At 43.2% G+C, this 25,251-nt stretch overlaps 2 protein-coding genes across 4 annotated transcripts in view; one reads left to right on the plus strand and one right to left on the minus strand.

Moving 5' to 3' along the window:
- Positions 1 to 220, minus strand: part of ANKRD31 (ankyrin repeat domain 31) — a 188,853-nt gene extending 188,633 nt beyond the window's left edge. Inside the window, exon 1 of the mRNA XM_083151923.1 lies at positions 15 to 220. The gene's annotated coding sequence lies outside the window, so the exon portion shown is untranslated. The remainder of the gene's footprint in view (positions 1 to 14) is intronic.
- On the plus strand, positions 81 to 23,982 carry HMGCR (3-hydroxy-3-methylglutaryl-CoA reductase). 3 transcript variants are annotated; one of them, XM_083151930.1, is made up of 20 exons: positions 81 to 236; positions 10,267 to 10,450; positions 10,604 to 10,715; positions 11,528 to 11,615; positions 11,709 to 11,793; positions 12,239 to 12,344; positions 13,976 to 14,082; positions 14,797 to 14,916; positions 15,430 to 15,593; positions 16,522 to 16,760; positions 16,928 to 17,097; positions 17,759 to 17,953; positions 18,142 to 18,300; positions 18,621 to 18,778; positions 19,293 to 19,398; positions 19,847 to 20,017; positions 20,298 to 20,438; positions 20,550 to 20,708; positions 22,024 to 22,178; positions 22,480 to 23,982. In XM_083151930.1, exons 2-20 carry the CDS (start codon positions 10,286 to 10,288, stop codon positions 22,532 to 22,534), a joined length of 2,655 nt encoding a protein of 884 aa, XP_083008056.1. In that variant the 5' UTR covers positions 81 to 236; positions 10,267 to 10,285; the 3' UTR covers positions 22,535 to 23,982. The 3 variants fall into 3 exon arrangements, with proteins under 3 accessions (XP_083008056.1, XP_083008057.1, XP_083008055.1); XM_083151931.1 differs by lacking the exon at positions 81 to 236 and adding an exon at positions 394 to 549; XM_083151929.1 differs by lacking the exon at positions 81 to 236 and adding an exon at positions 5,159 to 5,191.
- Positions 23,983 to 25,251: the final 1,269 nt, after the last annotated feature.

Here is a 25,251-nt window from a genome sequence, read left to right on the forward strand (position 1 = left end):
CGTGACGGGCTCACCTGGGCAGGGCGCCCATTGGCTGGAGGATGAGGCCACTGGCAGCCTCGCGCCTCCGAGCTCCGCCCCCTCGCCGATGCGGTCTGTCAGTTGGCTGGTCAGGTGACGTCCTCGTTCACTCGGCGAGTGGCGACGGAAGGAAGAGGTGATCTCGTGCCGGTGCCGCTACCTTCCCGTGTCACCATCGCCGCCCGCCCAGTCAGGAGAGATCTACCGGCCTGAGGGTGAGTGCGCTCTACGGCCGGTCTGACGTTAATTTCACAGATTTTTTTATTTTTTTTTATTCAGGCATTGTTTTAGACAGCCACAGGCAGAGCCTGTAGAGAGGGTCCTCAGCGCTGCAGCAGCTTCCTGTAACCTGTAAGTGGTGGTGTTGTGTGACATGACCCCTGTACCCGGTGTTGTGTGACATGACCCCTTTACCCGGCTACTACCAGACCCACCGGAGCTGTCTGAGTGGTCCCTGTCCGCACCTAGTACCCGACACACCGGTGAAAGCGCTGTCTGAGTAACCGGAAAAGGGTGTCACATTGGCAGGTAAAAACCTTCTCTGCTGGGGCATATACTGTGCCCAGAGACATAGGCTGATTATACTGTATCTTGGTTTTTAAGTAGCTGAATAGGGGCAGATGTATTAGCCAGGAGAAGTGATAAAGTGGAAGGTAACTGCTCATAACTGTCATTTTCAAATGCAGCCTGTAACATGACAGGAGCTGACTGATTGCAATGGTATCAGCTTCCACTTTATAACTTCACCAGGCTTAGGAGCCCATTTATCATTTAATATTTGCAGCTAATTCATAAAAACACTTATTTTGGGGGGTTATCTGCAGATATTAACTATCTCACAAATAAAAGTAGAAGGGACTGCAGCAATCCATCCATTGCTACCCGCAGCTGCATCCCCCATTACCAATATCTGGAATGCAAAGCATTCTGGATATTGGCCTCACAGCTACTGCCATCTAAGAATGGAGGTAGCCAATGGTCTACACTCTGCCAGCCGGACAGATTGTTCCACCTGAACACTACCTGGAAGTTTCCGCTGAGCAGCGCGTTCAGCAAGAACCACACATTTGCAGACCCCCCCAGCAGAGCAGATCCTTTCGGAGCTCCTGTGTCTGCACAGTGATACATTTTGCCATTAGGATCACATGTTTCAATGTGATCCTGGACAGTAAGACCATGCCCAGATTGCATTGAATATATAATAAAGTTACTTGTTTCCTAGCACGGCGCCCATATTTTCTACGTACGGCACCGTAGGGAAATCGCATCGCATGGGCCATTATAGCGGCATGCGCTGCGATTTTTTTTTTTTTTTTTTTTACTCATTGTACAGCACTATATCTCATTGCATGTCCCGGAAAATAGCATACGATTTTATAGGGTGTGCGATGCCATGACATTAGGTATACAATAATATGATTGTATGTCCCAAAAATAGATTTAACGCACCCCCTCACTATCCACGCCACCCCGAAGCATGGCGAGCGGCAGCGGAACGCGTCATCTGACGTTTTCTTTACCCCACTATCTACGTTGGCGTGGAGTTGATTTTATATAGTGTGGCGAGCGCAGCGAACCACCGAGCCCGAAGCGTGGCGAGCGGACGCGGATTACTTTACATGTATTCTGCGTCCCCTCGCGGGGCTCGCTGCGCTCGCCAGACTATGTAAATTCAACTCCACACCGACATGGATAGTGGGGTAATGAAAAAGTCGGAGGACGAGTTCCGTCCCCCCCTTGCGGGGCTTGCTGCACTCGCCACGCTTCGGGGTGGGGGGGGTGCGTTAAGCCTATTTTTGGGACGTACAATCATATTATTGTATACCTAATGTCATGGCATCACACACCCTATAAAATCACATGCGAACGCATGCGATTTTGCAGCAGATGCAATGGCCCGGGGCTGAGAGAGCAGTGAATAAATTACATAGGAAAATCGCATCGCACATCGCATGGCCCTAAAATGGGCCACTACGCAGAATAGCCCACTAAGAAAATAGCTTAGTGGGCGCCGTGCTAGGAAACAAGTACCATAATAAATATAATTGGGCCTCTTAATATATCTGCCCCATATTGGTAAAAGATGTATAAACCTAATAAAATTGTCTTGTGCTTCACTTACCGCTGATGAAGCAATGCAATTGTTGCTTCAATTGGGATAAACCGCTGCTATCCCTGGCGTTTCAGCTGACATTTTCTAAAAAGCGACCTGTTTGAGTACTCAAATTACCGTTTCGCACCCAGCACAGCTAAACCCGGGCTGTCTGAGCATGGGTTTAATGCTCCCCATGCAATCTCTCATCACTTTACACAAGAGGAAAATAAGTACCATCTAATTTAAAATAATGATCAACTCCAGCTGTTCTGTTGATGGTTTAAAATGTCTTCCCATATGGAAAGCGTTCGCTCCACTATAATAGGAGCACATAAATATACTACAATTGTATACAATAATATAAAGTTCTGTCTTATGAGCTATCCCTATAGAGGCCTTCAGCTGGTAATGTTGGGGCCGTGTCAAACCCAAATTGCATGCACAAACCCTGGGAGCTAATGGCTTAGGCGAGTTTCTCACCCGCCAGTCTGTTCGCTCCGGGAGGGGTGGAAAGGGGGTGGCAGCAGGGGAATGGGCATTCCCCTGCTAACGCATCATTTGGTAATGTTATGGGCCATTACTATAGGGGTCATAATATTATATGCTAAGATCTGCCACTATTGAGGCCATCAGTTGGTAACAAGGGCGTAACTACCATAAGTGCAGGGGGTGCAGCCGCTATGGGGCCCAGAGCTGAGAGGGGTCCACTTTGCCTGTGAAAGTATCATGTGCTGTATACATTTTTCAGAATTAGGTGATAAATAGGGGCCCTTACAAACTTTTGCTATGGGGCCCACATGTATCTAGTTACACCACTGTTAATGTCATGGGCTACGGGCTGTTACTATAGGGGCCTTCAGCAGTTAATGTTATGGGCTAGGACCCATCATTGTAGGTTGCTAATTCTATGGTCCTTCACTATAGGGGCTATCAATTGTTAATGTTACGGGCTTTGATCTGTCAATATGGGGGGGTAAGTCTTTATGAGGGCCATCAGTTGGTAATGTTTTGGGCTAGGAGCCATCCTTATTGGGGGGATACGGTCATATTGTCGACCCGACTTAGGTCGACACCATTGGGTCGACAGGGTTCTAGGTCGACATGGATGAAGGTCGACATGGGACAATATCGACATGGTTTTAGGTCGATAAATGCGTTGACATGGGTTAGGTCGCGAGGTCGACATGGGTTTTTTCACTGTTTTTTGAGCCGACATGTGCCGATAGGCAGTATTTCATGTCCTACCATCCACTAGGGCGTGGTGGGAGAATAAAATAGTGTGCCGAGCATAGCGAGACACCATGCCCGAAGCACAGTGAGCAAAGCGAGGGGCTGCGGTTGACTTCTAACTGTGTCCATATCGACTGTGTCGACATTCGGGTAAAAAAAAAACCTAAACCCATGTCGACCTAGAACCCTGTCGACCTTGCTGCCTGTCGACCCAACGGTGTCCACCTAAGTTGGGTTGACAATACGATCCACACCCTTATTGGGGCACACATGATAAAGAATATGAGTATTTCACTACAGGGACCTTCAGCTTGTGTGTACTGGGAACCATTTCTATAGGGTCTGTAGACTGTTATTGTGGAAGGTTATGGTATATTAGATCTACAGTCATATGGTCGACAACTAATGGTTGGCAGGGTTCAAAGGTCAACATGAGTTTTTCATGTTTTTTGGTGACATAGGTCGACGTGGACTCTGCCTAAGTGTACAGCGTCCCCTCGCATAGCTCTCTACGCTCGGCACACTATTATATTCTCCCTCCACGCCGTAGTGGTAGGGTATGAAATACCGCCTGTCGGCTAGAATTTCATTTATTTTTTGAAATATTCATGTTGACCTTTTTCACGTCGACCTTTGGACCCTGTTGACCACTAGTGGTCGACCTTATGACTGTCGACCTAGAGTCCATCTATGATGAGCCCGGATCCTTGAGGAATAAGAGCCTTTGAGGAATATTGTGAATTAGCATAGTTCTATTTAGAGATGTTCTTTTTATAGTCAAACATCCTAGGACATTTTTCTCGTATTGATGAAACGACACCCACTGATTGTTCCAGCAGATTGTTTTCTATGGTGTGATGCACAAAGGCATTTGTATTTTAACTACAGCATACCATAACCAGCTCATTAGATCATGTAATGTAATAATTTGGTGGCATCAAGTGAGCTTGAAGCACGTATTCATATCAATTGACTATAATGGACAAGTAGGTAATTTACTGAGCATTCGTCACACATACCTAGGTGAGTCAGGTCAGGGAATGTTCCTTCGATCTGTCACACTAGCACTTTGAAGATCTTTGCATAGCCTAAAAATTCCCCTTTGCACTTGTCCATATTGAGGTGAGTTGGAGTTGGGAGCAAAAGTACTTTTTTTTGCATGCTGGGTTAACACATTGATGCTTTGTATGCAGTACATAAATTCTGGTCATCTTTAATTTGACACTATAATTCTAGTTTGGACACACCCTAATCTAAAGGTCTGCCAATTTTACATCTGTTCCGCTAGCGATGCTTTTGGGCAATTGAACAGGTTATAGACCCATGCAGTGGCTAAACGCATGCCAAGCACTGGGCGTGCGAAGATTGAACACCAAAAAGTCTGAGTATTTGTGGATTTCTATCTCATTCTTCTAGGTTATGGTATAAGACAGTGTCTAGGTTTACAGTCACTAGGTCGACACAAGCTAGTGGTCGACATAAATAAGGCCGACATGTCTTTCATGTTTTTGGTGTCCCCGCGCTTGCCATGTATCGGACACTTATATTCCAACTCTTTGCATGCTTGAAAGTATGATAAACCACCTTAATAAAAAAAAAAACTAATGTCGACCATAAGCATTTGTCAGTATCGACCATTTCAAGGTTTTGACCTAGGCATTGTCTACCCAGTGACAGCATACCATTCTGCTGGAGGGAGTGTGTAGCTCCTCCCTGCATGATGAGTGTACATCCCACACCCAACCCCCCTGCAGCTGCATACAAAAAGGGAGGTGTAAGCATCACATCAGCTTTCCTCTCAATGTTCCCATCAAAGTCTGCATTCGGCGATGGTTTCTTCCTGCTGTAAGTTTGAGTAAAGGGGAAGGGAACCTCCAACATGATTTTGAGCAGTGAGTTGCCCATATGTCTAGCTTGTGGATATTGTGCTAGTGAATTCAAGTTGTATTTTGTTTTGGTGCTGTGGTTATGCATCTGGTGTGCTCTGCCTATTGGTATTTTGTGGCCAAAGCTTGACAAACATCATTATTCCCATTTATGCCATACAGTTTCTTTTATGTAAGTTGGTATGTTGCATTTCTGTAAAAAATAGCTTTTTGAATTTATATTTGCATTTACAGTTCATGTTACCGTATGACTTTTTTAGTATATACCCGGTAAAAACATAAAATAACTACAACTTTTTATTATTAATATCCAATATTTTCAGATCCAGCCTAAATAATCCTACTGCATAAAATCCCTAAGGCTACATATTAATTACAACACTATAGAGCTTTTCTTCCTATTAGTATGTCCTGAAGATGGTGAATTGCTGGCTCTGCATATATCTGCTTAAAGTACAAGCTTAAAACTGTGGTGACCATGTATTTCAGAACTTTATATGCCGCATTATTTCTAAGTTCCAACTCTATGGTGGCAGAAGACCACATGATGTTTCTTTACATTGTTTGCATTATTATGTTGCATTTCCTCAGGCGTTACCCAGTACAGGGCTGAATTAATCCTAGGGGTAAGTTCAGTTATCATTGAGTTGACTTTGCTGTGTGATTTGCAGTTCAATTCTAGCAAGTGAGAAAGTAGGGAATATCTTTGTTATAAGAAAATAATATGAGAGAAGGTGCATGACTTCTGCTGCGTGTCTCCAAATAAACGATCATGCAGTAAATGTAAATGTCACAAGCGCCCATTTCTGTGATGAATGCAAGTTTAGTTTTGCATACAGACGTCACCCTGGGAGCAATCTAGACATTGTGTGTAAACATTGTTTTGCACTTAAGGTAAATTATTCTAGGTGTTAGTGGCTGCCCCCCTTCCATAGCTTCCCAAAGGTCATCTTATATCTGTTTTTTCAATACTGTTAGTTCAGACATGGATACCTGGATGGGAAGCTTGTGTTGCTCATTTTTGCTATTTCTAGTCTGATGATTTGTATCTGTAAAATTGGAAGTGTGCGTGTAGTTACTGGCCAAAAGTGTTTGTTACATCAGCTCTTGGGAAAGTCCAAGACCCCACTCTGCACTGCGAATGTGTTCTCTCATCTGTCCCTGGAAACAATACTGTTAGTATGAAAAGCAGCGAGTTGCTGGCTACTACAGCTGGGATTTCCCTTACTGGGATTTTCCAGCAGGATTTCTTGTGACGTTTGTGTTTAACACTGTCCAGCAAGTGGCCCTCTATAAACTTGGAACTGGATATGTTGAATTGTGCAGAAGGTGGTGCTTTAGTCTTTAGGTGCACACACGCTAGAATGATTTTTAATGCAAAATCGGTCGATCTCAATCGGTTGTGAGCTCCCGCGGATCTTTTGCTAAATCTTCTGATCTTACATGCTGCATGCAAAATCAGAAGATTTAGCAAAAGATCCATAGGATTTTAGGAGAAGTCTTTGGTGAAGATGTGCGCTTGCCTGAGCGCTTTTGTCCAGGACGGACAAAAGATTTCAAGGCTAATTTATGCGCACATGTTAAGATCGCAGATATTTCTAGTGTGTAGGCACTTTTTAGTTCTGCCAAAAAGGAAAATAATTCTACTTATCATTTGTGATTCGTTTTTAGGTTAGCCCGCTTTTCCTGTTGTTTATACTTCAATGATTTAATGTGTGAAGAAAAGATACACGGGAAGGGAGATTTTGGGTAATAGGCCACTTTTAACCAGTATTGTCAGAATTCATTTAATTTGGAATCTGGCCATACTCGCCTACTTTTTGAAGAAGCATGTCTGGGAGATTGTGAAGCTGTCACCTAGAAGCATAGACGTGTACTGCTATGTCTGGGAGTTGTGTCATAAAGCAAAGCAGTTAGTAAGAAGATCTACTTTATCTGTTGAAGAAAAGACACTGATGTCATTGCTTGTTCATGTGTTGTGTTTTACAAGTTGTTCAATAGAAGCGTCCGCAAGAAACCTTATTTTAAAATACATTTAGCCATAGGGATCATTGTGCTTTATAACCAATGCATGGAAATGCCACTGATGATTCCATTTGAAAGTATGTATCTCAAATATTTCCCTAAAAAAATGTAACCGCTGCATAATATGGGCTAGGTGAAATCAGGGAGATTGCTACTGTTTCAGGGAGTGCTAGGCAACTAGGCATCTGGCTCATATCTCCCGTACATATAGTCATAGTGAGGGAAAGCCCCTCCAGGTATCTTTCTCTTATTAATATGCAGTGTTGGTGTATACCTTACTTACATCTAAGGTAGATTAAGCTCATATTGGTTTCTTTAGATGTGTGCCAGTACTCAGTCGGTATTGTAGGGTGACTCTCAAAAAAGGTATCTTTTCACGATAAAATTAATTCTTGACCCACGCGTTTTGAGATGTAATCTTTATTTTTTTTTTCCCAAGGCATTGCCTTCCACTAGGCAACCATGCTATGCACCCCCAATTATGCACAGTGGAAGGCAATGTTTATGCACATAATGGGGGATGCATGTCGTGGGAGCATAGCGGAAGGCAGTGTTTATGTACGTAATGGGGGATGCGTGTCATGGGAGCATAGCGGAAGGCAGTGTTTATGTACGTAATGGGGGATGCATGTCGTGGAAGCATAGCGGAAGGCAGTGTTTATGTACGTAATGGGGGATGCATGTCGTGGAAGCATAGCGGAAGGCAGTGTTTATGTACGTAATGGGGGATGCATGTCGTGGGAGCATAGCGAAAGGCAGTGTTTATGCACGTAATGGGGGATGCATGTCGTGGGAGCATAGCGGAAGGCAGTGTTTATGCACGTAATGGGGGATGCATGTCGTGGGAGCATAGCGGAAGGCAATGGTTATGTACGTAATGGGAGATGCATGTCGTGGGAGCATAGCGGAAGGCAATGGTTATGTACGTAATGGGGGATGCATGTCGTGGGAGCATAGCGGAAGGCAGTGTTTATGTACGTAATGGGGGATGCATGTCGTGGGAGCATAGCGGAAGGCAATGTTTATGCACGTAATGGGGGATGCATGTCGTGGAAGCATAGCGGAAGGCAGTGTTTATGCACTTAATGGGGGATGCATGTCGTGGGAGCATAGCGGAAGGCAGTGTTTATGCACGTAATGGGGGATGCATGTCGTGGGAGCATAGCGGAAGGCAGTGTTTATGCACATAATGGGGGATGCGTGTCGTGGGAGCATAGCGGAAGGCAATGTTTATGTACGTAATGGGGGATGCATGTCGTGGGAGCATAGCGGAAGGCAGTGTTTATGTACGTAATGGGGGATGCGTGTCGTGGGAGCATAGTGGAAGGCAATGGTTATGTACGTAATGGGGGATGCGTGTCGTGGGAGCATAGCGGAAGGCAGTGTTTATGTACGTAATGGGGGATGCGTGTCGTGGGAGCATAGCGGAAGGCAATGTTTATGTAAGTAATGGGGGATGCGTGTCGTGGGAGCATAGCGGAAGGCAATGTTTATGTAAGTAATGGGGGATGCATGTTGTGGGAGCATAGCGGAAGGCAGTGTTTATGTACTGTACGTAATGGGGGATGCATGGCGTGGGAGCATAGCGGAAGGCAATGGTTATGTACGTAATGGGGGATGCATGGCGTGGGAGCATAGCGGAAGGCAATGTTTATGTACGTAATGGGGGATGCATGTCGTGGGAGCATAGCGGAAGGCAGTGTTAATGCACGTAATGGGGGATGCGTGTCGTGGGAGCATAGCGGAAGGCAATGTTTATGTACATAATGGGGGATGCATGTCGTGGAAGCATAGCGGAAGGCAGTGTTTATGTACGTAATGGGGGATGCATGGCTTGGTAGCACAGTGGAAGGCAATGTTTATGCACATAATTTGTAGTGTTCATTCTAGCACCCTGCTCCTTGTAAAATCCTTGCAGTTCCTCCTTCCTTCCTGGGGTGTCACTCTGTGCTGTGGTGTTTCTAGGACAGCCCAGTTTGTATCTCAGTATTGAGATATAACCCAGACTGTTCTTGAAATACCACAGCAGACAGTGACACCCCAGGCAGGAAGGAGGAACTGCAAGGCTTTTACAAGGAGCAGGGTGCTAGAATGAATGATAATGGGGGTGCTTGGCACGGTAGTACAGTGGAAGGCAATGTTTATGCACATAATGGAGGTGCTTGGCGCGTTAGTGGAGGCACTGTGAAGCTCGTTGTCACGTGGTACAATGATGTCATAGGGTCCTTTTGGCGAAGGGGAACTAGCAGAAAATTGCCTGAAATTGCTACGTGTGTAGGCCCCATTAACTTTACAGTTCCAGCTGGGCAGTGTCACATCATCCGACACCTGTCAGGTTAGCAGCCCATAGCCAGTTGTGCAAAAGCTTTAGTAATTGTAACCAAACTCTTTGTTTTCTTTTTTTATTCTGTTAAATAATAACCAATTTGAAACAAAATTGTAATAAAGCTGCTATTCCTTTTATTTTACACTGCCGCATTAGCAGTGAATAACCTTGTTCTTGAACTTCGTACAGACAAAAATGAAGGACTCTCCTTGATAATGATTTGAGAATGTACAGTGGGCAGAGTCTTCTTTATTGAACATTTTTCAGGATACAAACACAAGGGGTTATATTTAATAGGATGAGAGATTCAGAAAGTGAGAGATTTGGTAAGAAATCTCCAGGTTTTTTAAAGCGGCAATCATTTACACTGCAAAATCAAACTGGTTGTAAATGATTGCCGCTTTAAAAAAACCTGGAGATTTCTTGCCAAATCTCCCACTTTCTGAATCTATTCACCCAAAGTGCCTTTTGATTACTTCACAAAACCGTTATATTTGCATGTGAGTGATGCCTCAAAATCCATTCTTGTGTTTTCATGATTAATAATAAGAAATGTGTATTCTCTGGCGTCAGAGATTGCTGCCTTGTACTTTCCGTTCTCATTATTCCAACAGATCAGTGCTGTAGATCAGAAACACTTAGCATACAGTTTAAAGGGATTTCATTCTCTGTTCTTTTCCCAGGTCACCAGGAACTGTAAGAATGCTGTCCCGACTTTTCCGCATGCATGGCCAGTTTGTGGCTTCTCATCCATGGGAAGTTATTGTGGGTACGGTGACCATCACCATCTGCATGATGTCTATGAACATGTTTACAGGGAATGATCAGATTTGCGGTTGGAACTATGAGTGCCCTAAGTTTGAAGAAGTAAGTTATGAGCGAGACTAACAAAAAACTACCTTTAAATTATTGGACTATATCAACCAAATCTTTCTTTTTACAATGTGATAACTACTGTATATTGAGAAACCCAAACAAATAGAAAATAAACTTAATTTGCATTTACTTTGTATGTTACAGGATGTTCTAAGCAGTGACATCATAATCTTAACCATCACCCGATGCATTGCAATTCTCTACATCTACTTCCAGTTCCAGAACCTCAGGCAGCTTGGATCTAAATACATTTTAGGTAATATTATTGTTGTTACTACCACAGTGTACATGTCGTAGCTCAATTGTTGCCTACACTGAACACTTATCTTGTGGCTGGGCATGTAGTCTTCCCACTAGGCTGTTTCAATGGGGTTCCGTGCCCTGCTTCAGTTTAAGATTGCAAAATGCACCCTTCCGTCTGCCTTAGCCACAGTGTCCTGCAGGTGGTAAAAGTTGCATTTTGGAGCTCTATTAACAGTTCCGGAAAAGCTAGGTGGCAGCCCGGCACCTCTGCCACACCTGAGGAGTGCCCAGTATTTACAATTTGGGGCATGTCATGAGGCCGCACCCCCTCTGATAAGTTTTGATTCATCAACTACACCCTGCCCACTTTTTAGTGAGTAAACACTATCCTTGGCATGCAGTAACATACCTTAATCTGGGTACAGACTACACAATGTGTGTACGCAACAACATCACCCGCGGGGGTACAAGCTTTGGCAAGTGCAAGCACACTTGCCTGTTGCAATGGAGCACTGGCCATGCTACATTCCATAGCATGGACCTTGCTAGAGGTGATTGCAGGGCTCACAGAATTTTGCTGATGACATGCGGGAGCACGCATTGTCAGCAACTTAACGTGTACACACTAGACGATATGCCCCATATATCGATCCGATTCGCAAGATCAGTAGACGAATGATCTATTGTGTGCCCCGCTTTAGTCATACTGACCTGATTGCCTGCATTCACATCAGTATTGGTTCTTGCCACATAACTGCGTTTGCATAGTACAGGTGAGAGGTACACACATTGTTTTGAAATTCAACATTTTTATTTGTATTTTAGGTATTGCTGGGTTGTTTACCATCTTCTCAAGCTTTGTCTTCAGCACAGTGGTTATTCATTTTCTAGATAAAGAGTTGACCGGCTTGAAGTAAGTGTGTACCACCTACTCTTTGCTGTGTTTCTGTGTGTTCTTATTGGCAGCTCATGACTTACTGTCTGTCCCCTTTATGCTTCTTCTCAGTGAGGCTCTTCCATTCTTCCTGCTGCTGATTGATCTCTCCAAAGCCAGTGCATTAGCCAAGTTTGCCCTCAGTTCCAACTCCCAGGTAATCACATCTAGCAATCTAATACCCCTTTCAGACAGAAAAGTCTGAAAACCCCGGCAAATACACAGTTTTTCAAATGCCGTGTCATTTTACCGGGTGCAGCCTGAACCCCGTTCACACAGAAGAACAAATTACCGGGTTGAAAATTTCTACCCGGTAATTTGCTGAATAACACGGGTAATTCTTCTGTGTGAAAGGGTTAACACGGGTCATAAATCCCATGTCCTCGACCCTCAATTCCAGGGTCGGAGACATGGGATTTCTGACACGGGTGTGCCCTTTCACACAGAAAAAGGACCTGTGTATTTAATGAAATTCCCGGGTGGAACTGCTTCACCCAGGTATTTCATTTTCTGTGTGAAAGGGGTATGACGTGTATTTCTATATTCTATTTTACCTCCCATTTTTATTTCTCCATGAGATGACAACATTACATCTCTTACAGGATGAAGTTCGAGACAATATTGCTCGCGGCATGGCCATTCTGGGGCCTACTTTCACACTCGATGCTCTTGTGGAATGTCTGGTAATTGGAGTGGGCACCATGTCAGGTCAGTGGTAGATACTATATGAAAACCAATTATCATTGCTGTGCAGAATGTTTTATAATATAAATATATCTATATCTATATCTATATCTATCTCTAGAGAGGGTGGGGGGTCCGGCAGCTCCACTTAACTCACTCCTCGGCGGGTGCCTGCTTGCAGCTGAGCCCAGCTAAATAGAGAGATCCAATGTAGACGCAGCACTCCAGCCTTGAACGAAATATAATGCAAGTTGTTTCAGAAAGACAAAAAAACAACAAACAGTATTTTCCTCAGGCCTGAGGAAAATACATTTCGTATTGAAACGTTGCCGTGTTGTGTGCTGTGACTATTAAAGCATATTTCGTTCAAGGCTGGAGTGCTGCGTCTACATTGGATCTGTCTATATATATATCTATATATCTCCGTTTATGCTTTTGTTGACAATGTATTAACATTGGTACAGCCCTTGGTTCTGTTGCTGCCAGCATGCCGTTAGAGGACACCGTCACCATGAGGGTACTCCTGCTGGCAGTTGGCATTGATTATGCCTGGACACACACAATGACCACTTCTAATTCTCACCGGATGTAACCCTCATGCAACCTTATTGCACTGTGCTGGGGTAATTGTAAAATGCATCATCAGCACAGGTTCAATGCACTTAAAAGTATAACCTGAAGATCATGCAAGAAATGTCCCAACATTCTTTTGAGCAAAGATAAATCAATGCAGCACTTGGTAGCGAAACAGCCAGTGTGTACATGGGCTTAATTTGTGCTTCACCCTGTGTGACAATGTATGGGTCAGCATTCCAATTTGGTGTTCCTATAGATCAATACAAAGGGGACACCATAAAGGCATAAATGGCTAAAACATAGTAAATACCTAATTAGTCTAGCTTTCAGTTTCCCTACTTTATAAAGGTTGCAGAAAGGAGGTGTGAGTGGAATCTGTAGTCTCTGTGATTGGACATCCTGATCACACCATGGGGCAGATGTATTAAGCCTTAACAAGAGATAAATGCAAGTGTGATAAGGAGAGATAAACGTCCAGCCAATCACCTGCTAACTTCCATGCTACAGGCTGTGTTTGAAAAAAGTCAGTAAGGAGCTGATTGGCTGGACATTTATCTCTCCTTATCACACTTGCATTTATCTCTTGTTAAAGCTTAATACATCTGCCCCCATGTTGGTTTTTGGCTATGGCAGTCTTCTGCAACTTTGTGGCATTTCTTTAGACCAGTGTTTCCCAACCAAGGTCCTGTAGGCTCACTAACAGTCTAGGCTTTATTGATATAAGCACAGTGAAACTAATTAAGTCATCCCTGCTAGGGGCAGCATGCATGGTGTAATGGTTAGCATTACTGCCTCACAGCACTGAGGTCATGGGTTCCATTCCCACCATCCGTGCTTTTAAAGCCCATACGATCGCTCGTTCGATCGCTCTTAAGACCTGCATATGATCTGGTCGTTCTGATGTATGGCCTGCTTTATAGTGTATATCCACCTTTAGTGTGCATTGAGAACCATGGTTTGCAAACTCCTGCCTTTAACTATGAAATTACAGTTCTATGTGTTAGTGCTAGCCTATATTGCGTGGTCAGCTGTATGATCTTATGTGTATTACAAATATGTCCTATATCTCTTCTATAAAGGTGTGCGCCAGCTGGAAATAATGTGCTGTTTTGGCTGTATGTCCGTCCTAGCAAATTATTTTGCCTTCATGACCTTCTTCCCAGCCTGTGTGTCCTTGGTTCTGGAGGTAAGTGTGTGACTCAAATACTAGTCTTACAATATACTGATTTACAAATTGTGTTTTTGGTCATTTTTATGCTTTGTTATTATGACCTGGAATTAGAATGGGTTCACCAGGATTCTAACCATTGATTTTTATTAACATTAAATATTTCATTCTTAACCACTTCAGTGGTATGCCGGGAATTTTTCCAGGCTGAGCAGCGCTGCAGGAACGGGCTCTCCCGGAAAATTTCCAGGCATACCATCGATAGTTATTGTGTAAAAAAAACAAACCTCTAGGGGCTCCCCCCCCCCCCCCGTCAGTTGTCCTGACTCCACACCCCGGCGATCGTAGCCAGGGTTCCCGTGCTGCTGCACCCACCACCATTTGCAGCAGTGAGCGGCGCCGGCAGCATTCCAAGCAGCGTTCGGGCTGGGGCTGCTCGGCAGTTCGACCGCCTGAGTCCCCCCGAACTTCCCCGCGCCTCTTCACTGCTTTGAATGGTGGCCGGGGACAATGACGTGGGAACCTCCGTCGATCCGGGTTGGGAAATCAGCACGCAGTGGGCACTGGAAGGTGGTGAGAACAGGGGTGTTTAATATTGCAGATTAGTCAAGTTACACCTTTACAATGAATGATTATATAGTTTACAGTATGTAAATAATGTGTATATATATTTTTTGTATTAATGGTGAATAGGGGCAGACATGTATATAAGAATTATTCTTTTCCCTTTAGCTGTCCAGGGAGAGCCGAGAGGGCCGTCCAATCTGGCAGCTGAGCCAGTTTGCAAATGTATTGGAGGAGGAGGAGGATAACAAACCCAATCCTGTCACTCAGAGGGTGAAGATGATCATGGTGAGTTTTTCCATCGCCTGAGCTGCAGATATTAAGTGGTTTCATTCTGTGACATACACTCAAATCTTTTACCTCATTGGTGGGCAGAGGGCACACTTCCTAACTTGGGCCCCATACATTTGTATGTCCCCCTAATTCTCCTGATGGCGGCTCTGAAAGAGCCTACATACGGGGAGGAGTGCTGAGCGTTCTGAGCGATACCAGATAGCTCAAATTGCTCAGCACACCGCAGTGTGTCAGCGATGTGTGCTGAGCGATCTGTCAGGGCCACACTGGCCCTAACCGGTTAATATCCAGCATGCTGAATATTAATCGCCAGGCAAGAGCGATGCAATATCACTTTGGCCCCTACACACGGAGCGATGTGAGATGTCCTGGAATTGCTACGTGTGTAGGCCCCTTGAGTCTGCCACAATCAGTCAAACTAATCTGCAGATGTAGCCCTGGCTTAATGTTTGTTTTGTGCAGGTGAGATATATTCCAATAGTAATCCCTGTAACAAACTGTCTTCAGTCTCTAGGTTTGGTCCTGGTTCATGCTCACAGCAGATGGATAAGTGATCCCACTGCCCAGAATAGTACTTCTATTCAAGACCATAAGGTTTCCATTGGACTGGATGATACCATACCCAAGAGAATTGAGCCCAAGATGCCTCTTTGGCAATTTTACCTCTCTAGGTAACGGGAATATTTATTGTTTGACTATCATTTTTTTTTTATATAAAAACTGGGTAGCTCTCTTACTAGTATGGGTCAGAAGAAATGTATATAGGCTTGTCTCTGGGAAGTTGTGAAAGATATGGATATGATTCTATAGAAGTTTGAAAAAGTACACATAGACTGAACACAATGCAGTTGGCCTACAGCATCTCGAAAGAGTAAGCCATGTTAAAGGTGGACACATTGGCTCAAAAAATGTGATGGATTGTTTGAGGCCAGGGTGTAATGGGGATAGGTCACTGCCCACCACCAGGATGAACATTTTGGGTAAAGGTATAGGTTTTAAAGCCCCCATACATTGACAAGTCGGACCTAATTTCCCTTGAGCTCCCCCGGCAGCTGCCCGGGAGAGCTCACTACGATTGGGCACTTGATGTGCCATATTTTACATGGGATAAATCGCCCTGGCACCCTGAATTCCTCGAGCCCTGATCTAGCGATTGACCTATAAGTGTGTGTATTTTGACATGGAAGTCATTACACATCTATTACTTTATTGGTATAAAACCTGCATGCCCAGATGACTGAGTCAGGCCTACCTATACAGTACTTCGATTGCTAGTTTGGCTGCATTAGCAATTCAAGTGGAACCCCTTGTTTATAGCTGGCGAGGTACAAGGCGAATGTTCTAAAAAGGTTGTGTAAAGGAATGCTGCTTAAGGTCATCTGAGATTTCACAGGTGTGCGTATTATTTGATGTGACTAAAAAAGCGAAAAATCATCAATGTGCACTATACCCCAAGAATTAATGAGATTAGTTATTAAGATCCAAGGTATTGTATCACTGCTATAGAGAGGAGTGCAATCACCTACAACAGTAGTCCTACATTGTAATACATGGTAGAGATCTCTTTTTCCAGCTTACATGGATGTCTTTATTCCACAGAATGGTCACCATGGACATTGAGCAGATCATAACGCTGGGCCTCGCTCTTCTGCTGGCTGTCAAGTACATATTCTTTGAACAGTCTGAGACGGAATCTACACTCTCTCTGAAGAACCCCATCACCTCCCCAGTCACTGTGCAGAAGAAGCAAGACCAGGGTTGTCGCAGAAAGGAATCTGTGCCGGAAAAAGCCGAGCAAGATTGTAATGTAGAAGACCTCTCGTCAAAGGAGGAAAAAGGTATAAATCCGGCGCATGAATATTTTTAGAAACTGACGTGTTTCAGGCCTTCGATCAATACTGTTTTTGTTTGTTGTTTTTTTGTCTTTCTGAAACAACTTGCATTATAATTATACATAAAAATAGGTTAGAATATTAATAGGTCAATTCTGTGTGTGCATTTATAGAAGCGGTTATAAAGCCATTGCCTTTGGAGAATTCATCCAAGCTGAAGTTTGTGTTGGGAGATTCGTCATCGCCGGCATCCTCAAGTGAAGAGGAGATGGAAAACAAGTTTGACCTACCAGAGGAGCCCCGGCCCATTGATGAATGTGTTCGCATTCTCCAGAATCCAGATGTAAGGGATGGAGCATACTGATGTGATTGCACAGTGATCAGAGGGAATCGTTGGCTTTTCTAGTCTCCCGAACCTTGGTTATATTATGCAAACTGTACCCGCCATTTACAGGACCATTTTATTTTGACAGCAACCCCATCTTTACCAGGATAGCACCTTATAATATTCCCTTTATTTTAATTCCATGCATTCACTACACTATTATATGCTTTGTCACCAGTATGTAGTAATAATAATATTAATAAGTGTGTGCTCAAACTTCATAAACCCTGCATGCCTAGATGAGCGAGCCAGTCCTATACATATGCTGGCCACACATCAGACCAACTTTTCTCCAACCATCCAACTGGTAATCAGAAAAATTCTATTAAACTGCAATTTAACGTGAAGTGAATTTGTGGACCCAAATAATGGATCCACCTACCATGGCCAGGTGACCTTATAAGGCGGGTCTCTAACATTACTGGTTCTTGTCCAGAGCACCGAACCCCATGGGCCAGCACAACCCAACCGCCCAAGATTTCACAAGTACTAGAAGTAGCAGTCAAAGTTCTCATAGTGTGCACCTCCATTTTCTCATTTGAGACGGGACATAAAAATGAGTATTGTGTGCTGCTTTAAGAAGGGGACCCCTAACCCGAGCGCTTCTGCTTGTTTTCAGAAAGGTGCTCTGTACCTGAGCAATGCAGAAGTGATCAGGCTGGTGAACGCTAAGCACATCCCGGCCTACAAGCTTGAGTCCATGATGGAATCCCCTGAGAGAGGAGTTGCCATTCGCAGGCAAATGTTGTCCAGCAAATTGCCTCAGTCGTCAGCCCTTCAGAACCTGCCCTACAAAAACTACGACTACTCAATGGTATGTCATTGTATTTCAATGGTAGGTCAGAAATTGTATTATTCCAAAGAGAAAAGCCCCAAACTGGTAGTTTGTAGAGCTCTGTACATTCTGTTGCCTAAAGCTGTAATTGTACCCTTCCCACTGTCATTACTTTTATGCCACACATAAGATGTGATCATAACTTGTGTATTATTCTCTTTTTCTAGGTAATGGGTGCGTGCTGTGAAAATGTTATTGGGTATATGCCCATCCCTGTTGGTGTTGCAGGACCTTTGATCTTGGATAATAAAGAGTTTCAGGTTCCTATGGCAACAACAGAAGGCTGCCTAGTGGCTAGCACCAACCGAGGATGTAGAGCCATAATGGTGAGCTTTGATCAAGGAATGTTTTCATATAAGAATTGTAAATGAAAATACATTTTATTTTGTGAGCTGATTGTATTGGATCCGGTAAATGTTTTCATCTCTCCTCTACCAAAACCCCCCACTCCCTTCTCTTCCCTTCACTTCACTTCACTTCCCATGCCCATGACTCCCTTCACTTTTTTACATGCAGTCACAGGACATGCATTCTAAAAATATTATATAGATTAGCAATGCTTATCTGTTGTCCACTTTCAAAGTTGCTGTATATATCTTTTTTTGAGCCAATAAGCAAGTGCTGAACCTATATATCCTTCTTTCAGCTGGGCGGAGGGGCACACAGCTGTGTACTTGCTGATGGGATGACCCGTGGACCAGTTGTCCGGTTACCAACTGCTTGTGAGGCAGCTGAAGTGAAGAACTGGATAGACAGTCCTGAGGGCTTCAAAGCCATAAAAGATGTGTTTGATAGCACAAGCAGGTCAGCTTGGGCTACTTTTACTGGCATTTAGAATCCTTTAGAAGTATCCACAATGCAAGACCATTGCTTATGAATGAGATTGGTATTATAAAATGGATTAGGGCTGGGTAAACTGTTCTAGAAAATGTGAGCGCACACTGTAAATGAGTAGGCATCTCTTGGGGGTAAGAAGCCCAAAGCTATTGCTGAGCATTTGTTGGGCTGCCACCTTGTCCTTTATTTAATAAAGTTTTACAGATTTAATGTTTTTGCATACACAGGTATTAGTTTTAGATGGGAGGTGTCTTGCAGGGGCAATTTTTTAGGATTTTATAGTGTGTGTTTCATGTAGAAGTGGGGAGTCTCAAACTACTGAAAGTCCTACCTTTATGCTTATATGGCTCCAGTGTCACCCAATGGATTCAGAATTATTATTTTTTATTCACTTCTTCAACAAGGTGACCATTGTATCTTCATGCTGTTGTAATATTTGTGGTTTGCATATGTAGTTTCTAAATTCCTTCATACTTTTTAGGTTTGCTCGACTTGGGAGATTACAAGCCAGTGTAGCTGGACGAAACCTTTACATTCGTTTTCAGTCCAAAACGGGAGATGCGATGGGAATGAACATGATATCAAAGGTAAGTTTTCCTGGCTGATTAATGCACGTGTCTGACTTCTAGACATGGTATATGTATTTGTAAAGCTATCATTATACTGGGGATGAGGCACTTGTTGATCTATTATCTGGAGTGTTTAGACTGCTCCGGAAAAGGGTACTTTCACAGAGAACCATATCAAATATCTAGAACATATGTAAAACTTCCTCCTCCGTGTCCTCCTCCTCCTCCATGTGGCTGTAGACAGAGGCAGGTTGTAAACGCTTGTCAGTGTCATACAGTATCTACGATTTCTGATATATGGCCATTCATGTGGAGCTGCGTTCAGAACCGCTACTAGGAACGAAAAACCGCCCATACACTGGGAGAACAACACTCCCATGTATGGCCACCTTAACCATTCTTTCTTTTGTAAGATTGTGTCTTCAGTCATCACCTTTTTAACATTTACTTCTGATTCTTGCTATAGGGCACAGAACAGGCTCTATCTAGATTACAAGAAGAGTTTCCCGAGCTCCAGGTTATAGCTGTAAGCGGCAACTTCTGCACAGACAAGAAACCGGCTGCAATAAACTGGATTGAGGGCAGAGGAAAATCTGTGGTGTGTGAAGCCATCATTCCAGCAAAAGTCGTACGAGAAGTAAGCAAAAACTAATTCTAGTAGTATACCGTTTCCCTTTCTTTATAAAAGCAGAATTGTGCGGAGGTAAAGCTCAGATGGTCAAAAACTATTTCCTCATTAACTTTTTCCACTGTCCAGTAGTATGCATGTCGCCTAATCCCCACTCACTCCAATGGAAAAAGTGATCATGATCAGTTTAATTAGGGCTGATTGGCCAGTCACATTAACTCAGCCGCAACAAAGTCTTTTTGGTAAGATAATGAATGAATGCCATTAATGTTGCTGACTCTGTGTTCAGGTTCTGAAGACCTCCACAGCTGCATTGGTGGACGTTAATATATGCAAGAATCTTGTGGGCTCTGCAATGGCTGGCAGTATTGGCGGATTCAATGCACATGCAGCTAATATTGTTACTGCAATATATATTGCTTGTGGACAGGTGAGATACGCAAGTCTAAGTTCCATGCATGTGATAGATAGGCATGTGTTAGATTGTGGGAGATATAAGAGTTGTATATACTACAATAGTCTCTTGTTTTTGTTCTTCCAGGATGCTGCTCAGAATGTAGGAAGCTCAAACTGTATCACACTAATGGAGGCTACAGGTCCCACAAATGAGGATTTGTACATCAGCTGCACAATGCCTTCTATAGAGATCGGTACCGTGGGAGGAGGAACTACTCTGGCCCCTCAACAGGCTTGCCTAAAAGTGTGTAATATTCTTTTGTCATAAGTATATCCTCTTTCTGTTTTACATCCTATAGGGGACACTGGAACCTTCAGGTAGAGCGGCTCAGCAAGGAGTTTAGATGGCACTTAAGGGCAATTTTGTGGCTGCCCTTTGGATCAGAGGCCATTGAATGTTCCTTGCCTCACCTATTGCTGAGTTTTTTTTTTTCCAGGGGTTTCCAATTCCTTTCCCAATTTGCAGTTTAGTGCCTTAATTTACCATGGCAGCCCTACCTAGCTGTTCCTCTGTGGACAATCATTTCCTACCTCAGCTACACTTTGGTCAAGGTGGAGGCACTATGATTATGTGCTCGCCTGGTTGGATGTTACTTAACACCTGACAGCAAAGTGTGTTCTTGCCAGACAACAAAACACACACATACTAGTAAAGTGTCTTTGTTATTGTCCAACAATTTTCGTGTAAACCCCATCCTATAGAGGAAGCGTTGGGATGCTCCCAGTATTCCACAGTTCCCCATAGTAGTATATAAGAGAAAACCGCATTATTCTCTGAATCTATTTAATGCCACTTGCCGTATTTTATTTAATGAAGTTGAATGTTATTAAAAGGCCCCAATTCTTTCTCCTATTGTGTTAGTTTTTTTTTTTATAGTTTAAGAGGTAAACTTCCTGTTTGGAATATATAGAGGGGGAGAGCTTTCATACTGAGTAGAATTATTTTAAGAGCCCAGACTACTGAATTAGTATCTATACCCCAAGGGGGGTCCAGTGTGCACCAACAGATGCATGCAGAGGGTTTAAAGTGTCTATAAAAATCCCATTATTTCAGTGAATGTAAATTCTGCTAAAATGGATGCTGCCAGCTTTAAAATACCCCAACTGCCTTCATGTTGTAAGATATGTTAATTTATTTGTACACAAATTAATCAAAATGAATCTTTTCACTAAGATACAGTGCCAATGTGCAAAACAAATGGACATTATTTACTTCTATGATTGATTGAATATGAATATTGTTTTACGTCACATACATTGGAAGTAATTTAATTGCTCCCCTGTCCGCAGCAGCACATGGCGCCCAACGGAGCTGTTTAACTTTCTGCCGGCGCCTGTATTTCTGCTCAGGGTGGTTTTTACATTGCGCACATTAGTTAAATCGGGTTAAGCTTGTTTACACGTAAACCTGACCCTAATGAACGCGATATAAAACAATTGAATATCGCACTACAATCTCCCACACTTAGTCACTGCTGCCTGCTCTAGGCCTGACCTAGCATTATGAGAAATACTATAATGGGGGAACTGGTCTTAAATTTATCTTGTTCTTTCTGCAGATGTTGGGAGTCCAAGGCGCAAGCACAGAGTATCCTGGGGAAAATGCCAGACAGCTGGCACAGGTAGTCTGTGGCACAGTGATGGCAGGAGAGCTTTCCCTCATGGCGGCATTGGCAGCTGGACATCTAGTCAAGAGCCACATGGTTCACAACAGGTAATACTATGAATCCTATATTCCCCATGTAAACTCTGTGCCTTATGCGCCCATTAAGCATAAGCAGGTTTCAATTGTTAACACAACATCTCAGCAATGGGCCGATTACCATCTTCGAGTAGGACACAGGATAATGGATATAAAGAAATGGCTGCTTTCCAACCCTGCTATGCTGCCACCCTGATGCCCGCTCTGTATGGCCTTTCTACAGACACTGACATCTAGGCAAACTCTGACATTCTGCAGATGGACAAAGGACAAATCTCTATACTTCCTCTAATACTTTATCTGTTTCTTCCAGGTCAAAAATGAACCTTCAAGACCTGCCAGGCACGTGCACAAAGAAAGCTGCCTGAGCCTACAGACATGCAAGACATCAACTTGGAGATCACCGAAGAACCATAATGGAAATTCTAAGGAAAGAGCTGAATATTTAACGGAAACCTTTCTTTAGAGCATTGGTGTTGTCAGCTGTGGGAAAGAATGTTAAGGAGGCAACTCAAGAGAAAAATGCCTGGGCTGGACACATTCTAGGAGCCATCTGGGCAAAAGCCAATTATTAGGGAGTCTTTACTACTGATCAAGGCTTAAACATCCGGTTTGACTCATGGCTTGGACAGACTGACTCCCCATTGTGTCCACCCATTGTCTAAATAACTGATGTCCAGTATATTAAGTTTTAAACGGTCCAGTAATCACTGTCAACTTTGCTGTATGTTTGCTATTGAGACAAAAGCCAAATGAACTGAGAATGTCGAGACCAATATATTTAAAATACGTTTTTTGTTTTTCAAACCCTGCTCACAAAAAAAACACTGTTTATTATTGTAAATGTTGTTCATTAATGGAAGTTTTACTTTGTCGTTCTGTTTAAAGACTTGATTTTATTTAATCATGTTGGTAATTGTAATATATGTTTAATAATTTATATCTTATTTTTCTAGTTGGACTCCAGTTTTGAGAGCACAGTTTCAGAAAGTAGTTTTCTAGAGGATTCTCTGAGACCTGCAATATATAATCTAATTTGAACCATAAATAACCTCTGGCATTACAACCTATTGTGCAACTGCAGGTCCAGCAGCCCTTAGAAGCAGTTGGCTAGTCAGATTTGCTGCTACAGTATATCTCAAATTAAGAAGTACAGGTTACATTAGAAGATATTGCATTGTAAAACATCTCTAGAATTGTACCTTTTTTAAAGGGCTTTTGTAGCTGTCATTTTGTTTAACTTTTTTAATCAGGCAAACAAGGACATGCTATAATAATAATCCAGCAGGGGAACTGAAATACCTTTGTTCGTGTGCTGAGAGGTGTATATCATTTACATTTTCTTCTAATATGTTTTATAGTCCATCATTTACACGGTAATTCCTTCTATGTTCTAAAAAGGGACTGGCAACTCTAATCGTAATTTTAAAACTACCCCCACATTATAAAATTTAGCATTGTGAGATTGACCGAGTGGGATTTCTTGAGGGTTTTTTTTAATTTTTTTTTTTAATTGGGCATCTCTTAATCTGGAATAAAGTTAAGATCCTCAACCAAAAGCTAATATGGCAGCCTAATCACATACTATGTGGAACACCTACTCTGGATTGCCATACACTAACTCATGTTTGCTCCTAGGTTTTGTACTTTTTATAATTTTTCCCCCCCTTTTTTTTTTGACATTAATTGGCATTTATTGGAGGGATAGAGTTGCTGCAGATGGGTATAAAACACCAAGAATGTGTCACTGTTGCAGGTGATACCTGTGTCATCATTCTGTGCTGACATTGATGAATAAAGCATCTGTTTCCGTTTATTTTTCCTAATTTTGTATTTATTGGAAAATGATCTGAAAGGTCACATTTGATTGTATATTGAAACAGGTGCTATCTTTAATTTACTGGAATAAATGTACATATTTTTGTTAAGTCCTGTTTTATTTGGTGCCTGTCTTACTTTGCCAAAAGTCCCACAGACGTTATGGGGGACATTCAGGTGCGGTTGGATTTGCTATTACAAGGAAGCAAGTGTTCTAACCTTGTGGTGTAAGGTAGCAGTGGGAGGAGTCTATTAAAAGCACACGCCTCCTGCAATAGGGATCTGAGCTGCGTCCTAGGATGAAGCATTGGATCACTGACACCATCAGGTGGCTTACCACCATCTCTGGACTCTTCCAATTCCAAAAATGGCAGCAAAATAAATTTCCTTTGTTTTCACAAACTTTAGATGCAGCCTGCTCAGAAACTGTATCAGACTGCCAATCAATGACAGTCTGATGCCGAGGGATCAATTTGCGTATATGTAGGACCTGTGCATAAAGTTCCAAAATTCTGTATTTTGAGCTATTACAATGGGACCTGTAGTCCAATTTGGGAGGGAAAGGGGAGGACAAGGTGGCAGACACTGGTATGGGGAGCAATCACTGTGGCCGCGGCGTCATTTTCATAGTGACGCCGCAGCTTCATGACGTCAAGACGAGGCGCTGCTCCTGAGCCCGCCACCCACCCCGTTGCCTCCAGTCCTGGCTGCCAGTAAGCCAGACCGCACATCAGTAAGCTGAATTGCCGTCATGCGCTAGCCAGGTCAGTTGCAGGATTATCTAATACCCCGTTCTCACTGCAAGGCAAATTCCCGGGTCTAGCATGTCGACCCGGTAATTTGCCTTTTATTTAACACAGGTTTTTTTTCAGTGTGATCGGGTCGTGTTAAAACTCCCGGGTCTCCAACCCTTTTTACCAGTGTTTGAGATCCGGGTATGCAGACACTGGTTGACCCGTTCACACTGCAAAACAACCTGTGTTAAAGATAAATTACCAGATAGAACAGCTTCACCCAGCAATTTGCCTTAGCAGTGAGAACGGGGTCTGGCGCTGCAGCTCCCGGCATTAAAATGCTGTGTAAAAGCTGTGTTGTTCACACTCGCAGTGTGAACACGGCATTAGTGTGCTGCAAAACGACCTCCCTATCTTTCATAAAAGAGGATTCTCCCCTCTGTATGTATTAGTCTGATTCTAAGGAGGAAGATACTCCAGTATTAAAGGAGAGCTGAGTTCACACAAACTTCAGATGAAGCAGGTGTGGAACA

The sequence above is a fragment of the Crinia signifera genome, chromosome 1 (genome assembly GCF_055691185.1).
Source record: "Crinia signifera chromosome 1, ASM5569118v1, whole genome shotgun sequence".
Classification (NCBI taxonomy): Eukaryota; Metazoa; Chordata; class Amphibia; order Anura; family Myobatrachidae; genus Crinia; species Crinia signifera.

What these genes read in the sequence shown, in the direction of transcription:
- HMGCR (XM_083151930.1), top strand. Translation starts at nt 10,286, where the DNA reads ATGCTGTCCCGACTTTTCCGCATGCATGGCCAGTTTGTGGCTTCTCAT. An exon ending in AAAACTACGACTACTCAATG is followed by an intron (nt 17,954 to 18,141) that starts GTATGTCATTGT and finishes CTCTTTTTCTAG; the next exon opens with GTAATGGGTGCGTGCTGTGA. An exon ending in GAATGAACATGATATCAAAG is followed by an intron (nt 19,399 to 19,846) that starts GTAAGTTTTCCT and finishes TTCTTGCTATAG; the next exon opens with GGCACAGAACAGGCTCTATC.